We start from the raw sequence: 17,187 nt of genomic DNA on the forward strand, positions 1-17,187 counted from the left end.
TTAAATGTTGTAGTCAACGTTCACTTTATTGACTAACCTAACAGTAAATGGTTAAAGTAATTACATAGAAGATGTAGAAATGGCGAAGCATGATTTGACGTTCGATGAGGCGTTTTAACTTAGGGAACAGGCTTTTGACATATTTGAGCGTTTTAAAAAAAAACACAATCCGATATTGACATAAAACCTTAACTTGAACGATTTTAGAACCCCCTCCTCTCCTTCTAAACCCGCTAGTGGGTATGCATTTTAAATCTTATTGCGACATGTTGCACGTACTTGAAAATCTTTAAACTGCATAAATAATACATGTATATGGATTGAGATAGATTCATGCCAACTATTTACATATCTTACTTCATTCACTATTTAGAACCCTTTTATGATAGTTAATAGATGATCTCAATCTTAATGCAATATTATTCATATTGAATATGGGCGTTGAAGCTCTAATGATAAAGATAATGTGGTTATGGCAAGATGCTTTATTATGTTATGTTGAAATTTAATTTATGTGGGGAATAAAAGTGGTTTACAATTGCCCTCTTCAAGTGACTGCTTGCAGCGGGTGTAAACAGTATAACCTTGTTGACCCGAGGACAAGTAATAATATAATTGTTTCACGTCGTTTATAGGTTATTATCGTTTAAAGGCCTAGTTTAAGGAATGTTTGGCATGACAATTCCCTGCTGTGCATCTCCTGCTATTTGCACTGATGTCACAGTAGGGGCCAATTTCCTGTTTATTTGTTAATTGGCTCAGGGCCATTTAAAGACCATTTCTTTAAAAAAAACTGCACAGCAGTATATTCAGATCAGAGATCTGATAAGGCAATTAGATTAAATTAGATTAGATTGTTGTTGTTGTTGTTTTTTGTTTTTTTTTTGGGGGGGTCACTTATAAAACAATTAAACTAGGCCTTCAATATGATATTCCTGTTGTGAGGATTTTCGCGTTTAACTTGGAAGTAATCTCATAGGGTTGCCATCGTATAGTTTTTTTAAGTAGTGACGTACTTGAAAAAAAGATATGTCCCAATCTGATAGCAAATAGTAGTGCACTATAAATAGCTGAACTAATTAATCAAATCAACATAGTTCTATGTATAGCATTTGTTGCTGATCATGGGACGATCTTGAAGTTTAATGCTTCAAATAAAGAACACTTAAAACCATGTAAAATTTAAAACAATATCAGCAGCCAGTTGTATATCTCTGGTTTCGTAAATAAGCCTAATAAAAATGAAAGATGCGTTACCAACTTAAAAAAGAAAATCACTTTATTTACTTAAAGCAAAGTAATTTATTTTTGATCTACTTCTCCATATTTAATATGTTTCACATCACCTGAAAAAGATACTTTTATAGTGATTATATTACCTCGCTTGGCCTGTTGAATGCGTCAGCTGCTTGAATATTTAAACACTGTACGCCCGACAGCCATATATCGCGCTTTCGATCGGAACGGCGGGTGAAACTGCTTCAAGGTTAAACTAGTTAAGTTCGCTACTTAATTCGCATATCTTGCTTATCCCGTGCATAACAACAAAAAGGATATACCATGTGGACATATACTGCGCTACTCGTGGTCACCATGGTCATGACCGGAAGTGGGGAGGACGTAGAGGTGAGCCAATCTGGAGTGACCACCAAGGTCCTCGGAAGGTCTGGCAAGATCACCCTCACTAAAGGTGAGATAATATATTTTAAAGGCCCAGTTTAAGCCTTCTATAAGTGACCCCTGCGCCACAATTCCGTGTATAGCACGCAACTTATGTGTATTGGTCTTAAGCTTTATTGCTGTCTGCTGTCTCTCAGATTTCAGATCCAAGTGTCCTGCTGTGCAGTTCTGGATTTTATTTTTATATAAATGAACAAATGATCTTCTCTAGTAGTTTTATTGCTTACCTTTTCACATGATAATAAAATTAATTAATAATAACAGTAATTCTATAGGTTACATATAACAGCTCATTAATATGATTTAAGCTTTGGATATTATAATGGTGACCATGCATTTAAAGCGGATTGAAATACATCACTTATTTAACTATTATAATAATCATTACTCTTATATGTTTATCATTTATTTCCCATCTCTATAATTAATAAATACACTGGCTATGCATAATGTATAAACAAGAATCGGTTTTGTATTAGTGAGACAATGAGATTACTCTAAAAGTGTCAACTCTAAATGGCCCTGAGCCAATTAACAAATACACAGGAAATTGACCCCTGCTTCGACACAGGCAATAAACAAGGGATGCACAGTATAAAAATATCATGCCAGACACTCCTTAAAGGTCTAGTTTAATCCTTCTTATAAGTGACCCCCCCCCCCTTGCCCCCATACCGTGCATTGTACACAACCTCTGTGTATTGATCTTAATCTAATTGCCTAATTGTCTTATCAGATCTCTGATCTTAGTATCCTGCTGTGCAGTTTTGGAGGTTTTATTATAGAAATGGACCCTAAATGGCCCTAAGTCAATAAACAAAAAACAGGAAATTGGCCCCTACTGTTCCTACTGTTACATCAGAGCAATTAGCAGGAGATGCACAGCAGGCGATTGTCATGCCAAACATTCCTTAAACTAGGCCTTCCTAGTTTAATCCTTCTGTAAGTGACCCCCCCCCCCCAAAAAAAAAAAAAAAAAAAAAAAACACACACAAAAAAACAAAAAAAAAAAAACAACAATAACAAACAAACAACAAAACAACAACAACAAAAAAAACACACAAAAAACAACAACAATCAAACAAAAACGTGTATTGTGCACAATGTATGTGTATTGATCTTAATCTAATTGCCTAATTGTTTTATCAAATCTCCGATGTGAATATACTGCTGTGCAGGTTTGGAGGTCTTATTAAAGAAATGGACCCTAAATGGCCCTGAGCCAATAAACAAGTAAACAGGAAATTGGTCCCTACGGTGTCATCAGTGCAATTAACATAGCGCGGCCTGTCAGTCAAACTGGCCGGCCGATACCCGACTAACCAATCAGCGTCAATATTAGGCGGGGATTATCAGGTGCCTGTTGCTATCCACCATGACCACCGACAATCTGCACTTATCAACAGTACTCAGTAGTGTAATTACTCTGTTTTCTATATATTTAACACAAAATATGTTTCTTATAACTGAGAGATAGTAAAGACATTTAAGGATATTCACAATACTGACATTTTCCCTGAATGCTGCTCAAATTATGCATTTTTTGGCATTTGTTTGAAAACAAAGTGACTTTTCAGTAGACTGTTTCAACCCTCCAAATTCTAAAAGGGACCGTTCATAATATACGTATCTTTACCGTTAGTCTTAAAACAAGAAACATCAGTATGAGTATTAGTGTATATTATTGACGATATCTTATTTTTATTTTGAAATTTGTCTCCTTGTGCGTAAAGTTTTAAATCCGAAGCATATACATTTGCTTTTAAGTTTGTTTCTGCCTTTCTATCGTAACAAAATTCAGGTGTTATTTAGAAATTAATTATTTTAAAGTTCGGACATTTATTTTACCTAAATCATACATTGAATTCAATTATGAACAATAATTAACTAAATTATTTTTTTTTCTTGCTTTTATTGCTGTTTTACCATGTTCCATGCATTTTTATCTGATAATTCTGTATAATTATCATCTGCTTCTGTGTTCATGTCGGAGGACCCTTACTCAGGGGTCACGTGACACTGTAGGCGTAGTCTTACCGTAATCGGCGTGGTGTCAATTAGCAGGAGATGCACAGCAGAGGATTGTCATGCCAAATATTCCTTAAACTAGGCCTTTAAGGGCGGTTGATTCGTTGAACTGTATCGCACACATTACAGTATGGGCAATTGGTTTCAGTAAATTATACTAGAATATACTATAATGGCACAATAAGCAACTCCGTTGTCAATATGGGACTCGTGTGAATCCTACACCACAAGAAGTATACGACAGCTTGGTTATGACCGGCTATGGTTTAACATATTTATTTTACAACGAGTGTGATCGTATGTTTTGTATTAACTTGTTTCAATGTTGCGAGAGTATGTGGTTCCTGTGTTGTAGTAGGAACCGGAGTACCTGGATGGTACTTGATATGTTTTGTCCGGCATAGTGACCACCAACAAAACCCACATACGCAGGACTATAATGGAACTCGAACCCGGGACGCCACTGTGAGGAACGTGTGCGCAAACCACAGCGCGCCTACGTGAACAAATATGCTTCAAGGCCTAGTTTAAGCCTTCTATAAGTGACCCCCACCCCCCAAACTGTGTATTTTTACACAACCTCTGTTAATTGATCTTAATCTTAGTGCCTAATTGTCTTATCAGATCACCAATCTGAGTATCCTGCTGTGCAGTTTTGTATTTTATTAGTTTTATTATAAAAATGGATCCTAAATGGCCCTGAGCCAATAAACGAATACACAGGAAATTGGCCCCTACTGTGACACCTGTGCAATTAGCAGGAGATGCACAGCAGGGGATTATCATGCCAAACATTCCTTAAACTAGGCCTTTAAGACATTGTTGCTATAACATTTAATTAAAACGATGTATACTCTGACAAACCCATTCTTATATCCATAAAACAGTTGTTATTACGCATCTTGCACATATATATGAACTTACACACGCTGAAGAAAAAGTATCATTTTCTTGCATTTAGATGACAGTTCAGTGACTGTTGAGTTTGACAATCTGAAAGAGAAGCTGGCGGACGGTTCTGACATTAAGGACAATAGCCACAAATTCAACAACTTTGCCAGCCAAGATTTTACCTTCTCGTAAGTTATACTGAACGGAACGATGCGCATCAATGGTTAAAAAGATAAAGATAGTGGTAGAAGGCGTAACAGGTAGTAATTGCATAATAAAAGATGCAATTTTGCTGTTCACCGTGCAATTTAGACTGATTTAAAGGATACTACAGCGTTAATGATGCGATAATAATAATAATAATAATAATGATTGTACCCGTACAAATATGGTTTCCCACCATCTTTATTATTAGATTAAAAACAAACTATGACCTAAACCGTCCTTCCAATTACTCCGCTAAAACACACAAGTAATCAAGAGCTTTACTGTCTTCAGGGCCGTTACCGATGTCGACTACCCGGATACGGAAATTGGAACCAAGAAGGTTACCTTTACCGCAACGCTGTCAAACTCGGCGACATTTCAGATCGAAATGTACTTCTTTAATGAAGATGGAAACGTAACAGTTGGCGACGAAACTAGTTCAGTGAAAGAGGGTATGTTTCACAACCACTCATTTGAACTAACATAGAATAACAAATCGCTATACACAAAATAATTTGATTGCTTATGGTACTCTTCTACGCACTTTTAGATATCAAACATCTGCTAAGCAGCCTATCAACCTGTCTTTTATCAACATCCACTGTCCTCACTCTGTAACTTTTCAAAGAACGAGCCCCCTGCTTCACCTTCACGTTTATTCGTCCCTTTAATATCGCCACAGAACCCGCAGTCTAAGGTATTTCCTTTCTCTGCACGGCTCACACCTTTCCCATAAAACACACCCGACATCTATCTGCTCACCTATTTTCTTTGCACCACTCAGTCTCATCCTGTTTTGCATTACCACTGATATTTGACGTTTCGAGAACCCCCTCTTAACATTCGCTATTGATATTAAATGATTTAGGAATCGCTCTTAGGGTAGCATCACAGTTTGAAAGTTTGAATATGCACCAATGGTCCGATTGGTCAGAACTTTGTTTAAGTTAACGACGGTCTTTACGTCATCATTGTTTACTTTATAAGTTGAAATACGTTATGATGTCATACATTTCCATAAAATAGATACAGCTCAAACGGTTTTCTCAAATCTTGTTATAAATTTCTGTAGATCACACGTGTATCCATTAAACTTCCAGAGATGTAAATAAATGGAAGCTAACAACGATGGTAAATTTAAAAAATTTCTGAACATTCGCCCGAATGTATAATTCTTGAAATCATTGCTGTTTTTCAATGTTTACGAATTTATTATAAACAACTCAACCTTCAAATGAGTTTTTTTTTATAGTGTATCGCATTAAATGCAAGTCAGGTTTCGTTAGTTTAATATGCGATATTAGCACTATTACCATCCACCTATAGGCGACGTCAAATTCAACACGAAGGTGAATGGATGGACGTTCTGCGATGGAACGAATGCGTGCCAGCAGAGCGAGACTGGAGCGTTTCTAGATTTTGACATCGTCATTAAGGGGAAAAATGATAAAGGCGAAAAAACGAGTGAGTCTGGCAAACCCGACAAGCTTTCTGTTGGTAACGCTGACGTATATTTGTCAAACAAGGTAGGTGAAATGTTTGTCGGACCATGATTATAATCGAAACTGAAATGGTCGAAATTATAGCCAACCGTTTTCACTAGCTTTTTTGTTACAGTGTGGTGTCTAAGAAATATTTGTTGCTGGAAAGTAAATCTTGACCTGGGTTTGTTAAGTGACCGTGCTTTTTGTTATAGTCCAAAATGCAGTAATTGTTTTCTTTAAAAAGTGAATGGCATAATTGTCCGAATGAAGTTTAACATAATTGTAGTTGGCAGCGGCGTAGCCAGCGTTACGCATTTACGCATGTGCGTAACATCAATTTGAAAAATGAAAAAATAAATATTGCCAAAAATGGCATCAAAGTTGAGGGCTTAGCTAAAAAATAATATCAGAATAAAAGGAAGTATTGCTTTTCTGTGTTAGATAGCTTACTGAGCCTAACTTCAAAGTCGGCGACCTCGAACCTCGAACCCCCCGAACCCCCAACCAGCTACAGGGATATTCCCCCTCCCACACCCGCCCCCTTTCGTGCGTAACATTCTGTAAAGTCTGGCTACGCCTCTGGTTGGTAAATAACATGATCACGTTGACTCGTGGAAGAATTTGCTTACCAGAAGTTTTTACATCAGATATTACGTGCCTGACAGGTATATTCAACATGGAATAATTGCTAATCAATTGAATGGTTGTTGTTTACTTCAGCTGTATGTACGGTTACATGGTTACTGCATCCATTATTGACGACTCGCTCTGATCACTCAATAGCACAGTGGTTCTTTTCGCATTAAATTTGCAGTATGTTTAATGCAGGTATACTTCAATGCACTTTCAATATACCTGTATCAATTTCGATAGAATTGCGTCAACAACACCCCGTCTTATCTTAGAAAGAGAATATGCATCACCAAACTACTTTTTTGTCAAGCAATAGCATTTGGTTAAAATTGACAAAAAAATGTATTTGTATGAATAAATGATTTATTTGCATGAAGTGTTGATGCGAAAGAAAAGCAAATAAAAAATGAAGCATGTTCATGCCACTCAAGTGAAGACGTACCGCTAATGTAAATTAACGTTTTCCGGTTGGCGCAGTGGTTAGCGCAGTGGTTGGCGCAGTGGTTAGCGCAGTGGTTGGCGCAGTGGTTAGCGTAGTGGTTGGCGCAGTGGTTAGCGTAGTGGTTGTCGCAGTGGTTAGCGCAGTGGTTAGCGCAGTGGTTGGCGTAGTGGTTGGCGCAGTGGTTAGCGTAGTGGTTGGCGCAGTGGTTAGCGCAGTGGTTAGCGTAGTGGTTAGCGTAGTGGTTAGCGCAGTGGTTAGCGTAGTGGTTGGCGCAGTGGTTAGCGTAGTGGTTGGCGCAGTGGTTAGCGCAGTGGTTAGCGCAGTGGTTAGCGTAGTGGTTAGCGCAGTGGTTAGCGTAGTGGTTAGCGCAGTGGTTAGCGTAGTGGTTGGCGCAGTGGTTAGCGTAGTGGTTGGCGCAGTGATTAGCGCAGTGGTTAGCGTAGTGGTTAGCGCAGTGTATTTTAGCCTGGTTTGAGGTCACCATGCCGGACAGCTGGGTTATCTCTGGGTGCTCCGGTTTCACCCACATTACACGACCACATTCTCGTGTATTTTCAGGCAATCATCGCCCTTTAGTTAGATTCATGTGTATATATATTAATTAATGCTTAACCGGTAAATCGCAATACTTCAGATTACAAAAGACAACCAAATCGTCGACATGGCGGACGGTTTCCCTAAGGTATTCACTCAGGGAAGCAAGCAGATCATACGTTTCCGGTTCCCAATGTTTACCGGAAGTATCTTCTACGACCCACAGATTCACATGGGTGGAGCCGGAAGTCTGGTCGCGTCCATGGCGCTCATTATTGTTGCAACAGTTGCAGCCGTGTGCAGAATCATTTAAACAACTAGCAAACATGCTGTAGGTTGGGGGTTTTTTTTGCCTTCACTGCTTTACAACAACCTGGGACGACCAGATCCTACTATTTATATAAAACGTCGTAGATTATATGTCTATGTATTAATATTGCTTAAAACCCGCTATAAACAGGGAGGTGACGTATTTTACTTTTCTGCAATCATTGAGTGAGCAATATGTTCGGTTGTTATCAATATGTCGGTTTTATTTTAAAAAAGTACCGATTCTGGAACAATGTATGCGTCCAGTATGTGGCGAAAGGCATATTCTTCAAACGATATTTTTTACCCAACCCCCTTTGTTTGTTGCAAGTTACGCCCCCCCCCCCCCTTCCCTCTGTATAAATATGCAAGCGTAATTGCAAAACATGTTCCCGGTATAACACTTGTAACTGCAAATAAGGTATGTCCAAGTCCTTATCACGAATATTATTTTGTAAAGGATTGATAGGCAGCATTGTGTTGATGTCTAAATGTTTGAAAAATATGAATCAGAAAACTCACTAAATCTGTTTTGCATCATTGTTCCCAAAACTGTTATTCATTCAAGAAGAACTACAACTCTCTACATTTCTTTACAATTCGCAGGAATCATGGGCCTTTACTTCAGATTTTTACGATAATTTATTAATTGTTTTTTTTTTTATCAAGAGGTTTATTTAATGTAATGCTGTTATACATATCCACATTGTATTTAAAGTAAACAGTTTGTAATGTAACATTTAATTCGGCCATCCTTTGATGCACGTACTCACTCCATTATTCTTTTTGTGTTAATATGATTATATACTATAGAATGTGAAAGTGTATGATATAATAATTTCATAATAATACTTGTTATTCGATTTTGGTTGTTGAATTGATATCTTTGTGCTGTTAATGTGTAGTATCATGAATACACATACTTGATAAGTTTTGACGAGCGATACACATCGTGATATTTACATATAAGCTTATAGCAAATATAATTTCATAAGAAATTGAATTGTTATCTATATTGATGTATAAGTCGGCATCGGGACGATCACCAGTGCTGGCTGCCATAACCAGCTAATTGGGAGTCGCCCGAAGCCAACGTGTTAAACAATACCATTCTATAATCTCCCATATAGAAAACAACAAAGTCAATAACATTTGAATGTTAATATTTTGGAAATCTCATAGAGAAGCACTTGGGAAACCAATATACTTAATTAGCATAATCTTGCAACTAGCGCAAAGAGTGTCTAGGTAACAATATGATTGACTATGGTGAATATGGAGCAGACGTGGTCGACATAATTCTCTTAACTATGTTAGGTCTGGAGTCTATAAGTATGTCCAAAGGGTCGGACTTCAGTCGCATGGCTTCCGTGAAATTCCAGAAGAATTTGCTCCAAGCAAATCACCTTCCATTGCTCGACGAAGCTGTTTTATGTACGTTCAAGGTTGTAAAAGTAACCAATGGTAATTCTAGTTTAAATGACATGTACATTGAAAAAATAAACAAATGACAATGACTGTGACGTTCAAATACTGAACCATAACAGGAGATGTATGATTGATCTTTGACATATATTGACATAATGACCCCCTAAATAATTTGGGTTATCCACCTACATGCACATTGCCAGGTGCTTCATCAAACTCCTCTCGATTTTAAACTCTTAAATGAATGTTTACACAGTGTGTTTTTTACACTTGGCGTGTTGCCGACGATCGCATGACGTTCTGCATACATACGGTGTCAGTCTCTATAGAACCACAATCATACAGTAGTCATCAAGCTATCTACATCCACATTGTATCCAAGATAACATAGAAGACAGCAATGCTATGCCACAAACCGGCCGCAGTCAACACGCCCTCCATCCCCTGCTTCCGATGATTGTTTCCGTGCCTGCCCGTGTCTCTTCGGTTGACTCGGTTGCTATATCAGTTGCCTACAGCCCCTGCCGCCAGCCGATGACAAGATCGAGAAGAAGACGAGGGCCAAGAATATTGCTAGGTCCATGTCAGTGTAAAATGATCATCATGTTCGGTTTGAGGGCGAAGGCATCGTCGCCGATGAAAAAGTAGGGCATGTCCTGGTAGTCGCTGGGAAGAGGCTTGGGGTCAGGGAAACCTATGGTACAATCTCAAGCGCGTTCCCTCAGCTCAGAGACATTGTAAATCTAAGGGTCTGATGCATCAGAACAAAGAGGTATAATCCTTTATAGAGTACATGGACCCAGTCTTTAGGGGACATTGCCCTGTAACGTGCTTTCCATCAAATGTCCCACATGTATGGGGAAAGTTACACTTTTCTTAAACTTCAACTGTTAACCATCAGAAGTTGTGGGGCAAATACTTTACTCGTCCATGTATTCATCGATGATGGCTTGACAGATACGGACGAGGAGTGCCCGGCGTGAGGGACGCTGCAACTGAACTTCATTGAGACAAACTTGCTCCCAGAGGCACGGTGAATCAATACCAGAGCAAGCTTTGTGCCTGGCTCCAGGGGCTCAATGTACCAGGTGTATTGCCTGATGGTCATGAGCCCCACTCCGGTAAACAGTTCGCCGAACATCTTGGGGGTACATCCGCATAAAATTCTTGAAAGTTGATTGGTCCTCGTTTCGGAGAAGCTGGTCGTACAGGCCACAGTGCCGTCATCCTCGATATGACCGAGACCTTCCGCCATCGTTGACTTCTTCTACTCCTCATCCTATTTGCACAGATCTGGTGTAATGTCAATTCGATAATTTCATAATGATGTTGGAGAACAAAAGACTAGTTGGTATTCTTGTCGAAGCCTCATTGGACCTTCCATTTTTGTGGTGACGGGTGGTATTGAAGAGGAGCTACTCACATGACCGCAGAACGCTGGCAAAACACTAATAATACGGTAGCTGTACGGTAGAAACACATTCAATAAGCTACTCCTTCGTCAGACATATGTCTGATATTTCTGAATACGGTACACCTTCATGCCAACTTATCTCGACGTATGAGTAACCTGCCTCTTACATATTTAACGTTTGTCCATAGAATGGCTAGATTATTTCTAAAGTACGCCTTACCTATACAGGGGACGTAGGAATACGCCCAAAATATTTGTTTGCAGCGGCGACGTTTCACTAAATCCTGACCCTTCTGCTAATAATTCTATGAAAAATTGCAGTGATTGCCATAACAATGTACGTAAATGTCATCAAGTTTTATTTTGCTCTACCTGTCATCACTGGATTCTTAAAAGCGGTTCTAAACTCAAGGATCACGATCTTAAATCAGCATTAAAGATAAATCCATGATACTCTTTTTTACATGTCCTCTATGTGCCATATGGCCTGAATATAATCATTGCGTTTCCAGACTCATTTTTATTCCAAACCCTAGAAAAGTAATTGCCGAAACCAATCTGGATGAGAATTTCAACAACAACCTTTTCACTGCAGACGGATACACGCTAGAAAGACGATATGGCAACTTCCATGGCGGTGGACAGATGACCATTACTCGAGCTGATCTCCCTTTGAAACGCCGCATGGACCTGGAAAAAGATCAACTTGAGTGCCTGTGCTACGAGTTTTCACTCCAGTGGCGTAAATGAGGTATTCTGTGCTTGTATCGCAAACCGTCGATGTCAGATACAGACTTTGAAAATTACCTCTTAGTGTTTAGACAAAATACTGATAACTTTTGAACATATCATCTACATAGGAGATTTATATTATGACTTACTGAAAAGAGATAAATGTAAACCTCCTTTAACATCTGTGATAACATTACCCTGGAAAATATTACATCTGAACCTACATGTTTTATGAAAAACTGCAGACCAACATTTATTGATGTTATCCTTACCAATGCAAAGTCTTTCATGTGTATAACTGTCAACTTTAAATGCGGCCTTAGCGACTTTCACATCCTCATAGCAACTAATATAAGAGAACAATGTGAGACATAAATGATACAAAGGGTAATTTTAGGTCATACAAGAACTTCGACAACAACTCTTTTAATAAACATTTAATAAACTTTCCCATGTACCGTTTCATCCCGCCCATATTTTTGAGGACATGGATGATATAGAGTTTGTAGAGATTATTTCAAATACATTACGCAATATGCCCATGTGTTCACAAGCAGTAAAACATACTTTTCTGAAGGGATCTGTTGCGTCTTTGACTTCGCACGTTTCAAATGGTGGCAGCGGTGGGATGTTGACAACTGCCGGAGTTGCCTTACCCACAAATATTCTAGACCAAGACTCGGGACAAGTCTGCTCTGAGGGGAAAGTAATGTTACGGCCCGCTGTAGGCGGTGGATGTGCGTTCATAATATTGTAACGGTCCGCTGTAGGCGGCGGATGTGCATTCATAGTGAAACGGTCCTCTGTAGGCTTCGGATTAGTGTAACGGTCCGCTGTAGGCGGCGGATGTGCGTTCATAGTAAAACATTCCGTAATAGACGGAAGTACGTTCATAGTACGTATATTAGCTTGGTTGGCACTATGCAAATTAGCAAAGCCTATGCGCTGTACGAATTGAGAATTTACTGTATATAAAGACCAGCAAACCCCATCAGGGCTTTTTTCTGAATGGATCTGTTGAGTCTTTGACTTCGCACGTTACACTTCAAACCATGTATACACACGATTTACAATTCATTCTTATTCTACACACATTTTATCATACATTATTCTTACAAATTTGATAGTTTACATACTCATCATTTTCAGTCAATGTCTAATAGCATGTACAACACGTTTGCGAAACAATGACGTTCCACATAGCTCATAATAAACAAAGTTATTCTGTGTTTGAGTTTTTATCCCTAGTAATTCTTTACAAAACGTATATGAACTTTTTCTCTTTGTGGACTATCAAAAAGATCCCATACTTCAGAGCCATAACTTAAGACATGGTATATAAGTTTGTCAAAATCATCTTATCTGTGTTTAACAGACAATGCAGGAAGTTTAGACAAGCACTGCTTAAGTTTAAAGATAGTCGACAATACTTGACCAGATAATGTATCAGACATTTTAGTGAAAGAGCCTCCCGGTGTAAACACAGTCCCAAGATATCATCAATAAATTATTTCTGACACTTGCATTCAAAGTTCATATTTCTTCTTCATTTACCCCCTTCTAAATAACCATCACCTTTGTGTTATGTGATTTGACAATTAACTTCCATCTACTACAATATTTCTTAAGTAATAGCAAGACTTCATGCTAACGAGCTTCAGAGTCTGCCATTTCCACAAAATCATCAGTATGCATCAATACAAATAGTTTGAACACAATTTATAATTATCATAATACTTATCTTATGGCGTGACAAACGTTGCAATATTGTATAAAAAATATTCGTTCAAAAAAACACAAAATAATTGTTGTTAAAAAAATAATGATTCAATCCTTGAATCATTATTTTTTAATGACAATTATTTTTTTACAACAATTATTTTTTGACCACAATTATTTTTCAACAACAATTATTTTTTTACAACAATTATTTTTTTACAACAATTATTTTTTTACCACAATTATTTTTTAAGAACAATTATTTTCACGCTGCAAAAAAATAATGATTCAACAATTTGAATCATGGGATACATAAAGCCCGTTTGTAAACGCGGATTTCATTGGCCGAGACGGAAAACAACTAGTACACATACTACTGGAAAAATGAACTAAATAGTCAAACATATGGCTTTACTGTCATAATCTGTTTTATTCAGCCATATTAAATAGAATACAATGCTAACTGAAGACAAATGATTGCTAAGTATAAGTCGTAAGAATGCAGAAACCTCAAAATGGAGCTTTATGCTTTTGTTTAACCAGCTGCAGCATGAAAAAGATGTCCGTCTTATTTTCAATGGTTGTCTTATACAGCTTCTTCAGTATCGTTTTTCAGTTCTGCTATAAGCGAGAGAAAACTACAACATTTTCATGCAATTCGTGCTGAGCGGTCTTAAGTGTGATATTATGGCTACTAAATCATTGCCGAAAATATCCAGATGCTAGTCGAAATAACATCATGGCTGTCCGAACATTGCCGATGTTCGAACAGCCATGTTGTTATTTCGGCTTACTTCCGGAAAATACGTGAAAATGCCGAAGAGTTCCGATGTTTGTCGATGTTCGAAAAAGTTTATTATGGGTCTAAAACCTTTATTATATACTCAACCTTTGAGATATATTCAATATATGCAGATGTATTTCAAAAGACATTTATATCAATACTTTGCATCAACATGTAAAATTCCAAAGGTACTGTGAGAATAATAGAATTTTTCCTTTCTAATCTATAGCTATCTAGAACATATAAAACAAGAGGGCTATGATAGCCCTTAATGATCACCTTGTAATCATGGTCCGCATCATTCAAATCTGAACAGTGAACTCTGAGAAGAGGATTGTTAAAGTATCTTACAAAGCATATATTAGCAAAACTAGCCCCACCCCCTGGCAGTTATGCTTTTTGAGATATCATCATCATTTTTGTAGAAGGTCACCTATAGACTATTTAGCAGCACTATCCCAAAAGCTCACCTTGGCACTTTGTGCCAGGTGAGCTAAAAATATACTACAGTTTCATTCGAGTATTATTGTCAATCCTGCATAACCCTTAAAATGTTCTGATGTCTAGTGCATAGAAATGAGTATGTATCGTTGCCCAATATTTATACAAATACTTTGAAGTTGAATTGTTTTCCAACAGTGTGTGTTTTAAAAGAAAACATTGTCCCCCCATATCCCATTCAGTGCCAATAATTAGTAATATTTATGAAATTATTTTGAGGTGGAATTGTTTTACACCAGTGTGTGTTTTCAAAGACTACTGTATTGAATCCCATTTTAAACAGAGAAGACCTAGATCACCAGTCAACACTCACTAGAAAACGTATGTCTGCATTTCATAGACGTAGCATGATACATGTATCCCAAGTGATTTTTTTTAAATACATGTACCGGTAATACAATATACAACACAAACTTTTAAATATGGACAATTTTAAAGATGAACTATGATGCTCAAAATGCTATATTTATCACAATGGTTTTAAAACTACATGTGACAGAACTTTTTTTACCTTATATCTAGTTTACTCTCCTTTTCAGTATATGAGGGGCATATGAAAAGTTCTACAAATCGGCCTGTATATTTGAAACACTTCAACGCATACTTACATGTAATAGAAATTAGCATGAGCCTTCTATAAATGTTCAACATTAGTTTCAGAAATGTATCATACCAGCTTTCTGTAATATGACATCATGTTACTAAAACTAGACTTTTTAACTGTTTCATACATTTAAATTAATGCCTCGTAATAATGGTAAGGCAGTTAAATCATGTGTCTAATTTCAACAGAGTGTCAATCCATTCTTTTTACGCTTCAGAGTTTTAAAGTATTATAATATGCCCATCTTTCTCTGTTTTCATTTCATTTATGATTTAAGTGAACACATCCAATTTTTGTCTTTTTCGCCTTTTCAATGTGTCAATATGCAATGCATTTATTGTTTCCCTATTTAAAAATAATTTTAATATATACATGTAGCATCAAAAGTTTTATAGATTATACATGTGCTTCCTGTACACGGGGATTGTGACAAAACATAACTGAATTTTGGAATAAAAACTCTGTATCATAAATTTGTTACAGCATTTGCTTTTAGCACTTATTAACCTATCCGAACACGATTCTGTGACATTCTGTAGAAATGGTAAACTGTTTTATGATTGGATATTCCGTTTGCAAACAGTACATAACCAGATCCGAAGGCCTATAGGTGCAGTGAATTAAAGTTCTATACCGGTAAGTTTTGTGTACCCTCTAACTGGCACACATTCGTAACAAAGTGTGTAATTAAACTAAACTTGTCTTATTTCAGTACCAAAATTGTACACTTCAAAACCAAGCTTTGTGAAGGTAAGATTCCAAGAAAACTTTTCAACATTTATTGGTTTCTGCATTCAGTTGAATCATTATTTTTTTGCAGCGTGAAAAATAATTGTTCTTAAAAATAATTGTTGTAAAAAAATAATTGTTGTTGAAAAATAATTGTGGTCAAAAAATAATTGTTGTAAAAAAATAATTGTTATTAAAAACTAATGATTCAAGGATTGAATCATTATTTTTTTAACAACAATTATTTTGTGTTTTTTTGAACGAATATTTTTTATACAATATTGCAACGTTTGTCACGCCATATTATATGTCATAAAATATTTTTCTTTATCATTTAAAGACATTGAAAATAAAATAGAGACAATGAGTCACCTTGACGAACACAAAGAAAGCATGTAAAACTATCACTTACAATTATTTGACTCTAAACTTAATTAACTTTTAAATACATTGAGCGAATGAAATCTAGCATTCTACCTTTAACATCAAGTTTATTGAGTGTGTGACATATATTATCCTGGATAACATAGTAAAATGCATTAGTGAAGTCCACAAATGCAGTATACAACTTCTTCTTGCTATTTGTAAAATAATCAATAAATCTTTTATATATGCATATAAGAAGACGTACAGTTGTAAGATCTAAAACATACTGTCCACCATGTTGTGATCTTTTCATTTCACGCTTCTGGTAGGTTGCAATTAACCTTTAATATCTTACTTCCCCTGGAAGATTATCCTGACGTAAATTGCAAATAACTGGGTTAGGTGACGGCGTCCAAAAATGCTGTCCGAAATTGAAATAATGTGTTTACTTCTACACGCGTCAAAATGAGAACAAGTCCGATTCGGGAGAAAAGCTCCAGACAGCACAGTTCGCATAGAAACGAAATCGTTGCCAACCTGCAGTAAAAGTGTTACACGGTACCACATTCTTGGACATTCGAAACATATCCTTTAAAAATGATAAAATAAAATATAAATCATTTTCTGGTCCAAACAAAAGGCACAGCTGCACCACGGAATCGTGGATAGCTCATATTGTCTACATCACCGTTAAGTGTTGGA

The 17,187-nt window shown here is 37.0% G+C and overlaps 1 protein-coding gene across 1 annotated transcript; it reads left to right on the forward strand.

Annotated features, from left to right (window-relative positions):
- The first annotated feature begins 1,417 nt into the window (after positions 1-1,417).
- On the forward strand, positions 1,418-9,071 carry LOC128233892 (skeletal aspartic acid-rich protein 1-like). The gene is made up of 5 exons (XM_052947760.1): positions 1,418-1,690; positions 4,670-4,787; positions 5,098-5,258; positions 6,133-6,332; positions 8,000-9,071. The coding sequence occupies exons 1-5, from the start codon at positions 1,561-1,563 to the stop codon at positions 8,210-8,212; spliced, it is 822 nt and encodes a 273-aa protein (XP_052803720.1). The 5' UTR covers positions 1,418-1,560; the 3' UTR covers positions 8,213-9,071.
- The last annotated feature ends 8,116 nt before the right edge of the window (positions 9,072-17,187 follow it).

The sequence above is a fragment of the Mya arenaria genome, chromosome 5 (genome assembly GCF_026914265.1).
Source record: "Mya arenaria isolate MELC-2E11 chromosome 5, ASM2691426v1".
NCBI lineage: Eukaryota > Metazoa > Mollusca > Bivalvia > Myida > Myidae > Mya > Mya arenaria.

Coding starts and splice junctions, on each gene's coding strand:
- LOC128233892 (XM_052947760.1), top strand. CDS start 1,561: ATGTGGACATATACTGCGCTACTCGTGGTCACCATGGTCATGACCGGA. Junction 4,788..5,097: donor AGCCAAGATTTTACCTTCTC/GTAAGTTATACT, acceptor TACTGTCTTCAG/GGCCGTTACCGATGTCGACT. Junction 5,259..6,132: donor AACTAGTTCAGTGAAAGAGG/GTATGTTTCACA, acceptor ATCCACCTATAG/GCGACGTCAAATTCAACACG.